Below are 12,021 nucleotides of genomic sequence, written 5' to 3'. Positions count from 1 at the left end.
ATAGATCATGAGAAACTGGTATCAGAGTGGCAGAAGCACAAAGGTCCATGGTGGATTTGACATGACCCATGTCATGAGGTATTAGGAAATTCTTCTCTTGCTCCTGTCACTCTAGGCAGGATGTTGTGACTAGGTTCATGCTTCTGGAAGGACAGGTGAGGGCTATGAGGTACAAAGAAAAGGAAGGGAATGGAGATTACCTCTCTGCAATGACAAGCTCCCTGGCTCTTGAGATGTGAAGTCACTGGTACAAACAAACAGTTTTTCTCCCTGCTTCAAAGGGGGAATATCCACAGGTTCCACAAAGCTGCTAGGAAACTGCCCTAAAACAAGAAGCAGTTGTCAGCAATGAGTCTTGCCTGTAGCCCACCACCACTCCCTCCAACCTCCTTCCAGATTTTGAGATCTATTCATCTCTTGCTAAAGGAGAATGCCCAGCTACCTAGGGTGCCTCAATAGCAGGGTGGAAGAGGAACGAGTCTGGCAGTCAGGAATTCCTGAGGTTTTAAATGCTTAATAGCTAACAGAGAACAAAAAGCTTTGCGCCCTCGGCTCACTCCAGGCAACCAACAGGCTGTGCTTATTACTGGGACTGTGCCATCAGCACGGAGTTTCTGGGAACAGACATACTAGGTTTTCTCTGCTTTCATTGCTTGCTTCCCAGCTCAGAGTCATGATGAGGACTGAGAGATCCAGTAGTGCTGGATCACAAGACCAGTGTCTTCTGCCTGGGCACATCCACCTGGTGCTCCTCACTCTGTAAGGCTGGGCCCTTGCACGGGCTCAGCGCAGGAGTCAGGCCGCCACACTTGGAATGGCCATATCTGTGAATCACAGGCTCTGTCATAGTCTCAGTGCTGCTGAGGCTCCAGGGATCTTCCCCACTTGATCACCTCTCTGCACCTATTTCACCATGGCACGCATTGCTGGATGCCTACCTATTCTGAACAGGCCACAGCCAGACGAGGCAGTGCACACTTGTTGGCCATCAAAAGATATCACTCAGCTACTGATTTCAGTCCCGGGAGCAGAGGACATGGCAGAGCCCCCTGCAAAGGCCACTAAAAATGTCATTCCTATCTTTTATAATTTGTGGCAAGGGGCTACGATGGAGTATGGGCTAGTAGCACTTCCAGCATTCAGTCTTAATGACCCAATATGGCATCCATGTTCTCCAATAAAACCTGGAGACACCATATCCTAGACACCCTGAACTTTGCACTGGGTTTAGGCAGTTTGGCATCTGCTGTCGTTAACCTAAGGTGCGACCAGCAGCCCACAGGCTGCCAGCCTCAGTGGCTACCTTCACAGTTTTAACCTACTCTACCTCTTTTTCCATGTCTCAGTTTCCTGCTCTGTACGTGGACACAACCTAATGCTGTTACAAAGGAAGCCATGGAGCTACATTAATTATTCCCCACAGAGTACTCAGTATTATTCTTATTGGTAGGCTGCAGCACCTCCACAGCTTCTATTCAAAAGCACTTTTTCAAGTCCCTACAACTTTAGTTTAGAAAATTGGGCAGAAAACTACAACAGCTGTTCCAAGGGAAAGCAGGACTCCAAGTGGGTTTTAAGTTAAAGGTCGTTAAAAACCATTTGGTTTGACTTCAGTGGGTTTCTTTATCTTTGAGCTACGACACACATGTTTATTGTTCCTTAATAGTTTCATCCTCTTGAGAACAAGTGCATCACTTATGCTGGGAGACAAAACTGTGGTGAAGTATACTGGCGATTTCTGCAGAAGTAATCTGTGCTCAGTGACTTCAGCAGCAGGATCAGGCATGCGTTCATTCAGTGCCATTTATCAGCTAAGTGTTGCACAGGAGAGAAGTCCTCCTCTCCACCTTTGCTCCTGTCCATCTTTGTTTTAGCCAGGAGACAGCTCGCAGCTCTTAGCAGAGCCCAGACTGCTGCTGCAATAGCAGCTCCATCTCCATGGCCAGGGATGAAACTCCCTCATGTCCCACCTCATGTCCCTCAGTCCCACCCTCATGCTGAAGACAGTCAGGCTTATGCTCTGAAGTGGCCTGGTTTTCATCTCCCTGAGAGCTCATACATCCTCTCAACATCAGTATTAAGATGAGAAAGAGCTGCTTAAACAGGGACTACGAGACTCTTTAAGTGTTTCACTAAGAGCATTTCGCTGCTTCAGAAGTTTCTCACACCCTTCCAAAAGTCTGAGAGACTTGCACACTACTTCAGGCACCCAGATACTGATGGCAGCTTGTGCAGGAATATGCTTTAAAGCGGAAAGGAGGAAGTAGGACTGAGTCAGAGGGCTTGGAGGGACACACGGACTCTGTCACTGCATCTCCCACTGACTTGACCTGACAAGGTCACTTGGATGTGGATGCATTTCCACTCTCAATGCATCTGTTTCCTCTCTCCCCTTCCACTGCCACAGTGGGTCAGCGCATAAACTAGCCAGGAAATGGGCTGTCTCACCACAGAGGATGGAGCAACTAGTATTGTGAAGCTCTCATCTCCTTGAGAGCTGACCCTCCACTAATCTCTCTCAAAAAACAACAAACAAGCTGTCTGAACAGTTGATGCAAAGCTGGCAGGAGATCAGTGGTGGGCAACCTGCACCCTCAGACTCAAGCAAAGTCCCATGAAAGATTTAGTAAATCAAATCTGGTCCTGCACAGCACTGGCCAAGGGAAGGTGCACTCAAAGAGTGGCCATTTAGCTGGCACATCTATGGATCCAGGTGCAGGCATTTCCAGCTCTTACCTGTGACACCTTCCTTCTTGCCGAGGAGCCAGAACTCATCCACCACGGCCAGTACCTCGATGACATCTCCCACGAAGAGGGGCAGCTCTTCAGAGACGCTGGGACAGAAATCAAAGACTGCTCGTACCACGGAGCCAGCCTCCATTGCGCGGGGTCTGAAGGTAGATCAGTGCCTAAGGCTGAGACAGCAGGAAGTTTGTTAGCAGCCAGAAACACCTGAAATTATCACATATACACCCTTCCTGAGCACAAGAAGCAGGAACAGTGCGAGGGGGTCCTGTGCTGAGCTCCCTGAAACCCCTTGCCACGTAGCATACCACAGGAGCCAAGGGTCTTCAGCAATACAGCCCCCACGGTCTAACCTGCCTTGTCCAGCCCCTCTGGCTATCTCTGTGGGTACATGTGTTTTTGCTGCAACGGGGGGAGAAGCAGCAAGAATATTGGAAGTGAATTCCTGTCAGGAAGGAAGCATGAGGAGGGGAGGAAACTCAGCACTTCCCTGACATGCAGGGCAGGGCCCTGAGCCCGCCAGGGCTGGGTGGGCAGACAGCACCACGCACTTGCACAGTCCCACGACACATGCTCTGGTGGGATGGGCACAGGCATCCCCCTCCCCATGCCACCACTCGGCCACAGGAACTGCATGCTGGAGCAGCATCACACTTCTGCCCAGCAAAAGGAAAGGCACGAAGTCCACTCAGGCAAGCTCACCCCACCATCCTCTTCCCCAGCGGCGAACTCTTCCTGCCCCCACCTGGGCTGACCCAGCCTGGGCATCCTCAGACTTGGCTGGAAATGCCCCTTCTACCTTCTAGGTACCAGGCTCAGCCATCCCCTGTGAGGCTTCACCATGGCTCTTGGCAGAAGCCCAGCTGAGCTGAGGGTGCAGACCCCATCCAAGGCTCTGGGAGCCAAGGCTGAAATTCCCCCCGGGAGGGGACCTGAAGGCAGGCAAAGATGTCCTCATCAAGGGCTACGTCCTGGATTCCCCCTTCCTCTGGAGGTGGCTGCTGAGCCAGGACACTTTTCTGTATCATCTTTGCTTTGTTCCAAGCGGCCTCACCATCAAGGCAATACACTGCACCAAGGCAGCAACAGTCCTGTAGCTTCAGCCGCTCCTTCCCTTCTTCCCAGATCCCTCAGGAGAGGAACTTAAAGGTGCATCTTTCCAAAGCAACCAGGAACCCTAAGATTATTCCTCAACATCGGCACCTCAGACGGGCGAGTGCTTCCCTTCATATTCCTGTCCCACTGCAATTACAGGCAGAACACGGCACTGCCGACACCACTCAGAGGTGCTTTCAGAGCCCTGCCCTCTGTGATGCGGGGACTTCAGCAGGCCCCACCAGCCCCCCGACACAGGCTGCTTTCCTCCCACATCACAAGCAGAGTCCCTGCTGCGTCTGGCTGGACACAACTTCCCTGCAATGGGATCCAACCTCCTCCCCTCCCAAAGCGCCTCTATGTGCACAGCGGACAGTCACCCTCCAAGTGCCACCCAGCCTGCGATACCCGTCCCGTACTCAGCATGGCTTGTCAAGCCGTCCTGCCTAGCTAACAGCAGAAAGAGCACGGTGACACACACACTGCCACCCACAGTGAACACACGGGGCCCCCCTAGGCCCCCGTTTCTCCATACGGCCGCGCACAGCCCACCTGAGCCCCGGAGAGTCAGGAAGAGGGGAAGCTAACAGAGGGAGGAGAAAAACATCCCCGCTGACGAGGTGCGGCCAACTTCCAGTGAGAGTGCCAGTGGGGGACCCAGCCAGGGAAAGGCTTTCTGCTGACGGGACTGCTCTGTTTATCCAGTCCGACTCACCTCCTGGGAACAAAGCGGGTTTGTACTCGGCAGGAACAGCTTCCTCAGCACGTCCCTCCCCACCCCCAGCCGTGCCCCCGCTGCAGCCCACTCGCTGCACCCCGACCCCCGGCCACCCTCACCTCTGCTGTCCCGTCTGTCACTCCTATTGCTCTTCACTGTCTTCCCCGTCGCACGTGGGCTCCTTGGGGCACAGGCTGTCCCTTTGTCGCCAGCGTTGTGCTGGCTGTGCAAACAAAGAGCCCAATATCCAGCAGCCGACAGCACTTTGCCACCAAAAAGAGATGAATGGACTGGAGTGAATCAGGAGCACAAAGAGCTGCAATTCAGGGTAGCAGGAACCTACTGAGGCAGAAGGAGTAACAGTATTAAAAACAAGACCATGTGGAGCCGGGAAAAAGATGGAAGAGCCATCAATTAGCTTGGAAATACTAAAGACAAGGAAGGAGCCTTGCGCTGTTTGAGGTGGGGTGGCTGGGACGTGCTGCTGCATGCTCTGATGGGAACAGGAGAGCAGCAGCAACAGGCGCAGCAGTAGCAGCCCCTTGGAGGCGCTTGGGGCTGCCCTCCACCCTGCAGACAGGCTGCCAACTCTCGCGGCACAGGGCACGACTGAGCTCAGGGTCCTAGAAATCCTTGGCATACTCTGAATATGCAAACTTCACAGCCACACTGGACAAAGGGGGAAAAAAATATGGCAGGCGTAACTGCTGCCTCGCATTGGTTTCTCCAGGAGCACACGATAGTACAGTGTGACTTCTTGCATTTCTTCTGCCAAAGGTGTAACTTAAGAGTGGGCTGAGGAGTGCAAGCATTGCAGCATGTGTGCTGCTGACCCAAACCCTGGCTTTGCTGCAGTCACCAGGGCTGAGGATCCGGCCCTCCCACTGCCCAAGGCTCAGATCCTGCCCCTGAAAACAGTAGTGTCACTTCCTTAACTCACCTGCAGCTCTGGGGACTCATTCATTAAAATGTACAAGATTTTCCAATGAGACGGAAGATCAAGAAGGGCAGGTAATTGTTCCACCATGTATATATTAATTGCAGTTATAATAAAACATGGGCACTAACGTATTCATGTGAAAAGCATTCCCTGAGAGCCAGCCCATGAGGTAAGAAAGCATGAAGTAACTTCTGAAAAGTGCCAAAAAAAGAATCCCAACAAGCTCATGTTCCCTCAGCAGTACTGAGACGAGCAGGATCCCTCCCTGACTCCATCCGAGTCTAGACAGTATGGCCCTGCATTTGAAAGCAGTGAATCAGTCTTGTGGGGTTTGCCTGCTCTGTAACATGAATTGAACACAAAATATTATGTTTTCCAGGACCTTGGCCTTGCCTTACTCCATGGTGTGCTGCCTGCCAACGTTTTCTCCAAACGCCCACCTAGAGAAGGAAGCCTCCCAGCACCCTCCAGATGGGAAACAGCATTACTGAGTCCAGCTCTTCAGGCTTAACGGTGGACCCCAGCTTCTCCCAGATCCACCCCAGATCTGGTGAAAACAAACATTCAGCAACAGCTCACGCAGAGGCTCCAGCAGGAAGAGCAGATTGCAGGGAGAGCCGGGCTCCGCCTGTGATCCATCCCCAGTGAGTCACGGCTCCTGACGGCTGGACAAGCACCATCCCCTCTCACCTCAGGGACGGGTGATCCCTGCCTGCCAGGGGAAGGGAGGGAGGGAGGGCTCCTCCACAACTGAGCAAACACTGGGACTTCACGCTGGTGGAGGTCAGGACTGCGAACTGCAGGACTCCTGCCCCCGCCTAGCAGCAGACCTGCATCCAAAGAGAGCCTCACCGTGCAAGTATGAAGCTGCAGCGCAGCAGCGAACTAGCCCCGCTGAGAACACGCTGTCTCTGTCTTGCTGCCTGATCCTGCACAAACTAGGTAACGTGTTCCTGGCGCCCAACAGCAGCTTGCCTGGTGCCAAGCTCCGGGCCTGACATAACAGCATTGTGCAGCAAGGCCGAGAGTGGATTCCCAGGGCATTAATCACTCCCCCCAGCCCGCCTGCATGCACGCTCAGCACACATTAACATTACCTCCATGGAAGACTGCCTATCCCATTTCACCATTAGCTCTGGAGCGTGTCTGGTCCAGCGTGGGCTGATGAAAGGAGGAACCAGAATGAAATGACGACTATTAACTCTGTTACAGTATTGTTTTGAGACCGTCAGCACAGACTGGATCAAGCCACAGCAGCCACGAGAAGGCATTTATTTACACGCTGACTCTGACAACTTCTTGTATCCCTCCTCTCTTTTTGCAGTTGAAATTAGGCAGGGTAAGAAGTCTCAAATAATGGACTCACCAGCACTACAAATAATTGTCAGGCACTTGCTCAAAGTGCCATCACTTAAATGGAAGCAGAGCTACTGAAGATGGTGATATAAATGCCCTTTTTGCATCTTTTTGATGGTAAGGGTGAGCAAAAGAGTCTCTGATGAGTTTCTGTACTTTAGAAATGGGACTTCTGTCTTCCCCGTTTTTGCTAAAAGGTGCTGAAGCAAGGATTTCAAACACTTAAGAGAGAAGGCAGCAACATGAAGAGACCATTTTAGGCTGATTACAAAAAGTATTAGCCCCAGTAAAAGGAGAGACCCAAAGGGTTTGCAGACAGCTAATCCGGTGGTATACCCAAAGCGCTGATCAGATCATGAGATAAAAAGCAGTAATGGATAGGTGCCACAAATTTAGCAGCAAGAAAACCAAACTTCACAGGCACTATCACCACTTGCTTCCCTCTAAATAATACTTTTCAGCTTCTCACTCAAGAAGCAGTGCTGTTATAACTGGCTATGGTCAGCATGACAGCACCATAACTGAAAAACTAACATTTCACCAAGCAGACCAAAATGTGCAGTGTGGGCTTCCACAGGCACACTTGGTTTGCACAAGAGGGACAAGTGGATTCTTGTGCAGCAGATGTCTCAATCTCTATAAAACCCTTAGAGCCTGCCTGAGCAGTAGACCAGGAAGGAGTCAGATTCCCAGAAATGCACAAAAGCCAAGTTTGTTACAGAATGATTAAAGAAATTAATATTAAAAATATTAAATACTGCCAGTGATCTTTTTTTAAAATTGAAAAATGCCATGCATTTCACCTAGGTCTTTTCATGCCTCCTTCCACTCATTATATATAGCTCAATGCCTGTTCACCGAAAACACAATACACCCCCAGAGACAGAGATGCCCCTTGGCCCCATTCAGTGCACCCTCCAGCTGCTGGGTCTGGCTTCGACAAGAGATCTGCTGCAGCTCTCACTGCTGCAGGATTGGTACCTAACGTGCAGTGGGAAAAAACCAGGAGTGACACTTGGCTTCTCATGCCATTGTGTCAAGAACAGAAGCTTACTAACTACATGCAGAGGCATTCCTACCCTTTTCCTCTGTTCCGCCCCGTGGTCTCCAAATCTGGACTTCCCTCCTCCTTACCCCACTGCATCTGCACAGCCAGCACAATCCTCATCCGCACTTCAAGGGTAGGACACTGCCTGCACACCGGCATGCCCTGACCGCTCACGCCAGCCTTCAGAGCCACCGCTACCCACAGTCACTCCCCCTGCTCGGAGCAGAACGTGTTGCTCTGTAAGCTCCCGGAGGTCCTTGCTCGCCTGCACATTCCTGGGTGGGATAAACAATACCCTGTTGAGCCAGGCCGCCTGGGCCCTGGCTGGAGAGAGTGCCAATGCAGGGACTGCAGCTCTAGCAAACCACAGAGCTGACCCTATGAATCCCAACAGAATGGACAATGCAGCAAGCTGGGCAAAAACCCGACTAATGGTGCAGAAGAGCGGAGCCTTCTCCCACCAGGGAAACGGTGACTGCTGCAGCCTCTCGTCAGGACGTGCTGCTTGTCTCGGCAGATCCCAAGGACCCGCCCTGCTGAGCTTCACACAGTGGGAAACATGAGATCTCTTCTGCACTCCACCTCCTAACCCCATATGGCTTCCAGGAGGAAGAGGAATCTCCTCACTTTAAAAACAGCTTCTTTTGCTTTGTCTGTGACCTCATATACCAAAAATCATTGAAAGGAATACCTTTGGGGTGGATCATCAAGCCCTCCAGAAGCAGGACCACCAAGGGCAAGGGCTGCTTCAGCAAGCTCTGGCCTCCCACCACACATGGGCGACAGTTTGGGGTGTTTGCCACTGGAGCTCTGCCCTGTAGCACACAAGACATTCAAACCACTACTACTTCTCTCCAGCTGGGCCCTGGCTGTCACAGTGTTCTCACCTGCTCCGTTGCAGGACATGGCTGTGGGCAGGCTGGTGGCATGTGCGTGGGGTAAGGAAGGAGGAAGGAAAAGAAGCTCGTGCTGGGCCAGGCAGCAAGCAAATGAAAGTCATCTGGAAACTAGAGCACAGCATCAATTTTTAATGTAAAGCAGAACACCTTGCCACAACATGTGAGCAAGGAGACCGTGATGGATATTTGATCTCTGGCACTGGGGACTGAAGCATGCAAAGGCCAGACCATCAGCTCAGGAGACAACAGCTTCCCAAATTCTGTATGGAGTGGCTGCATGCACCTTATAGACTCTGTTACTGGGACCTGTCTCCTCCCACCCCAAGGCACACGGTTGTCTCTCTTGCCGTTTTTGCAGACAGGGTAAAACAATACAACTTAGAATAAGGAACAGACAAAACCTCAAGAGCAGCACCACTTCCACTGTGCGGTACCTGTGACTGAGCTACAGGAGTAAATAGTATACAATTACAAAATTAGTCGTTTCACCTTGAGTACGTATCCAAAACAGGTTCAACTGGGGCTACAAGGACATTCCTTAACCCTGGAGCACTTGAATTTGCACCCTGAACAATATTTTTCAAGATAGCTTTTGGACAGAAGCCCAGTACGATGCTTTGGTTGCTGGGCAGGGAGTCCAGAAATCTAGAAATTACTCGAGTTTGACTTGGAAGCTCTGCTCTTTGCTCACCTTTGCTCCTGTTCTACGCTGCTCATTATCTCCAAAGAATCTAAAGCCCCAGCAGGGATTCTGCTGACACCTGGCATCATGTGGACCTCTTCCTTTCAGGGCCCTGACGTGCTCCTGAGAAGCAAGCAATAGATTTTATTTCCTAACAGAAAGGTTCTAAAAATAAGACAAAGTAAAAGCTGTGTCGCTCACAAGTGGGGTTGAGCAATCCTTAGAACGTCATCAGAAAAATACTTTTGCTGGAGGTCGAAGGGAAATTATCAGTTAAGGTAGTGAAGTGCTAAGGTATGCACAACTCAGGGTGTCCCGCCCAAGCTCACATCACCACCGTCACAAAGTCTGTCTGAACAGTCACTTACTGCAGGGACACCTCAACTGCACACAGAACCCTGAGACCACACAGCCACGCTTCCCATGATGGCTAGCAGAGCCGGTGCTCTGCAAGGCTCTGAGTGTCACTCCTCTCCTCTCCCCTACTGCTCAGTTCCTCCCGTCCTATTGCCAAGTTAACATTTCTCTAAAATTGTTGTATGTTCATACTAGTTTTTAATGTCCTTCTAATCCTAAGCAGAGCAGCTGGAGAGAGAACTGAAACCTTTGGCCTTGGCAGAGCAGAGGATTTCAAGAACAGAACAGCAGAAGCAGCCAACTTGGAAGTGTGGGCATTATCGGTGCTATGGAGGACCTTGCCAACAAGCAAGACACATTTAGACACAATGCCCAGAACGACTTGCAGCCAGAGGAGTGAGTCAAGATGAGGGGGATGATGGTGACGTCTCGTAGCACGGTACAGAGGCTGTATTTGGCAAAGCATCTGCAAAACAGCAAATTCTCTTTCGACAAACTCTCTCAGGCCTTTTGCAGAGGAAAAGATAGAACTGCAATGGAAGCAAAGGAGAGAATGGCAGAGGCAAGGGGAGAGCTAGCCTTCTCAGAAGAAACTGAAAGTTATGGAAACATGACAAACCTCAAAACAGATGTTAATGCTTATGATATTAGAGGCTTCCTAGGTACTATGGCAAGGAGAACGAGATGTGAAAGGACAGAGACGGGGGGGAGTACTTCAAATGCCAGGAATGGCGGCAGCAGCAGAGGTGTTTGAACTCAGGCCAAATTGTGTCAAGGACGGGATCAGCTGAGTCACCGCTCAGGATCAGCAAAAGGGTCAGCACATAAGCAGCACCACCTCTCAGAAGCTGTTGAGGGTGAGCCAAGCCTCCCTCCCCTGGCAAGGCCACTGGAGGAAGCACCTCCAGTCCATCTCTGTTAAAGTACAAGGCACCAGTGTCAGGCTGGCAGCGACAAAGAGGGATTGGGATTTGCTGGAGTTAGAACAAACAGGGAACTCCCGTGAGTTTCTCTTCTCAGGCTGGCGCAAGCAGAGCAGATGTTCTCAGAGGGGCACCGGGGGAAGGCGCAGTGCTGCAGCCTGGAGCTTCTGCTCTCTGTGTGCAACCACCCGTGCCACCCTTCACCAGTGCTACCGCCCCAAGCTCATGGTGCCAGACCACTCCAGGCCCCACATACCTGCCCTGTTTCTACAGGGCCAGGTGCTCCCCTGCAACAAGATGTCCACACAATGCCCGCTACCACCAGCTGCGCGCAGGCCGGGTGGCTGACCACCCCGGGTTACCGCTGGCTGCGCAGACACGGCTTAAGAGACCAAAATCCCAACGGACGCAATGTGGGGAGCGGACGGGCGGCTCCCGCTGTACCCCACTGCTGCTCCACGCTGCCGAGGTGCCCGAAGTGCTCCCAGGGCTGCGCGGGCACTGTGGGACAGAGCTGGAGCCGGCAGTGCAGGGCGAGCGCCCAGCGGGGCACGCAGGGCTGGAGGGGCCACACGCTGCCGCAGCCCGGCTGCGGGCACGAGGGGAGAGTACCCGCCCGAGCCAGCAGCACCCACCCGAGACAGCAGCACCCCAGCCAGGGGCACCCGCCACCCCCGGGCCGGCCAGCGCGGCCCGGGGCAGCTCCCCGGTCCGGGGCAGCCCCCGGGGCAGGCAGGGCCTCGGCCTCGGCGGGACGGCGCCGGGGAGAGGGTGCCTGTCCGGGGTGCGAGGGCAGGAGGCGCCGGGAGGCGCCGGGCTGAGGCGGGGGCCGCGGCAGAGGCGGGGGGCCGGGCCGGGCCGCGCCGGGGGCCCGGCGGAGGCGCAGGCCGGGCGGCCGCGAGGACGCGCAGGGCGGGGGTGGCGGCAGGCAGGGAGCGCCCGGCTCCCCCCGGCCGCTCCGGCGGGTCCCTACCTTCTCCCGGCCCGCTCCGGGCGCCGCGGCCGCTCCGGCCCTGCGGGTCCCGCTCCCGCCTCCGCCCCCGGCCCCGGCCCCGCCCGGGCCCCGGCCGGCCCGGCCCCCAGCGCCCGCCCGGCCTCGCAGGGCCCCGCCCGGCCCCGCGGCCCGCCCCGCAGCCCGGCTGCCCCCGCACGGCCCGGCCTGGCGGGCGCGGCGCGGTGCCGTGCCGAGCCGTGCCGCTGGGAGGCCGCGGCCAGGGCCGGCGGGACGGGACGGGACGGGACGGAGCTGCTGCGCGGG

General features: G+C 53.8%; 1 protein-coding gene across 6 annotated transcripts in view; it reads right to left on the bottom strand.

The window, feature by feature from the left end:
- DNMBP (dynamin binding protein) overlaps nt 1-12,021 on the bottom strand; it is a 41,229-nt gene that overhangs the window by 25,205 nt on the left and 4,003 nt on the right. Inside the window, exons 1-4 of one of the 6 annotated variants that reach the window (XM_075026162.1) lie at nt 11,737-11,831; nt 4,678-4,900; nt 2,737-2,915; nt 201-323 (exon numbers count right to left, since the gene is read on the bottom strand). In XM_075026162.1, coding sequence (XP_074882263.1) covers nt 201-323; nt 2,737-2,881 — 268 coding nt within the window. In that variant the 5' untranslated portion in view covers nt 2,882-2,915; nt 4,678-4,900; nt 11,737-11,831. Of the gene's footprint in view, nt 1-200; nt 324-2,736; nt 2,916-4,677; nt 11,431-11,736; nt 11,832-12,021 lie in introns of those variants that run through there. The other 5 variants (XM_075026161.1, XM_075026163.1, XM_075026159.1 and 2 more) reach the window with 5 other exon arrangements.

This window comes from Buteo buteo, chromosome 4, assembly GCF_964188355.1.
Source record: "Buteo buteo chromosome 4, bButBut1.hap1.1, whole genome shotgun sequence".
In the NCBI taxonomy this organism is placed as follows: domain Eukaryota; kingdom Metazoa; phylum Chordata; class Aves; order Accipitriformes; family Accipitridae; genus Buteo; species Buteo buteo.
Note: the sequence above shows the minus strand (reverse complement) of the source record. Positions and strands in the feature narration are given on the sequence as shown.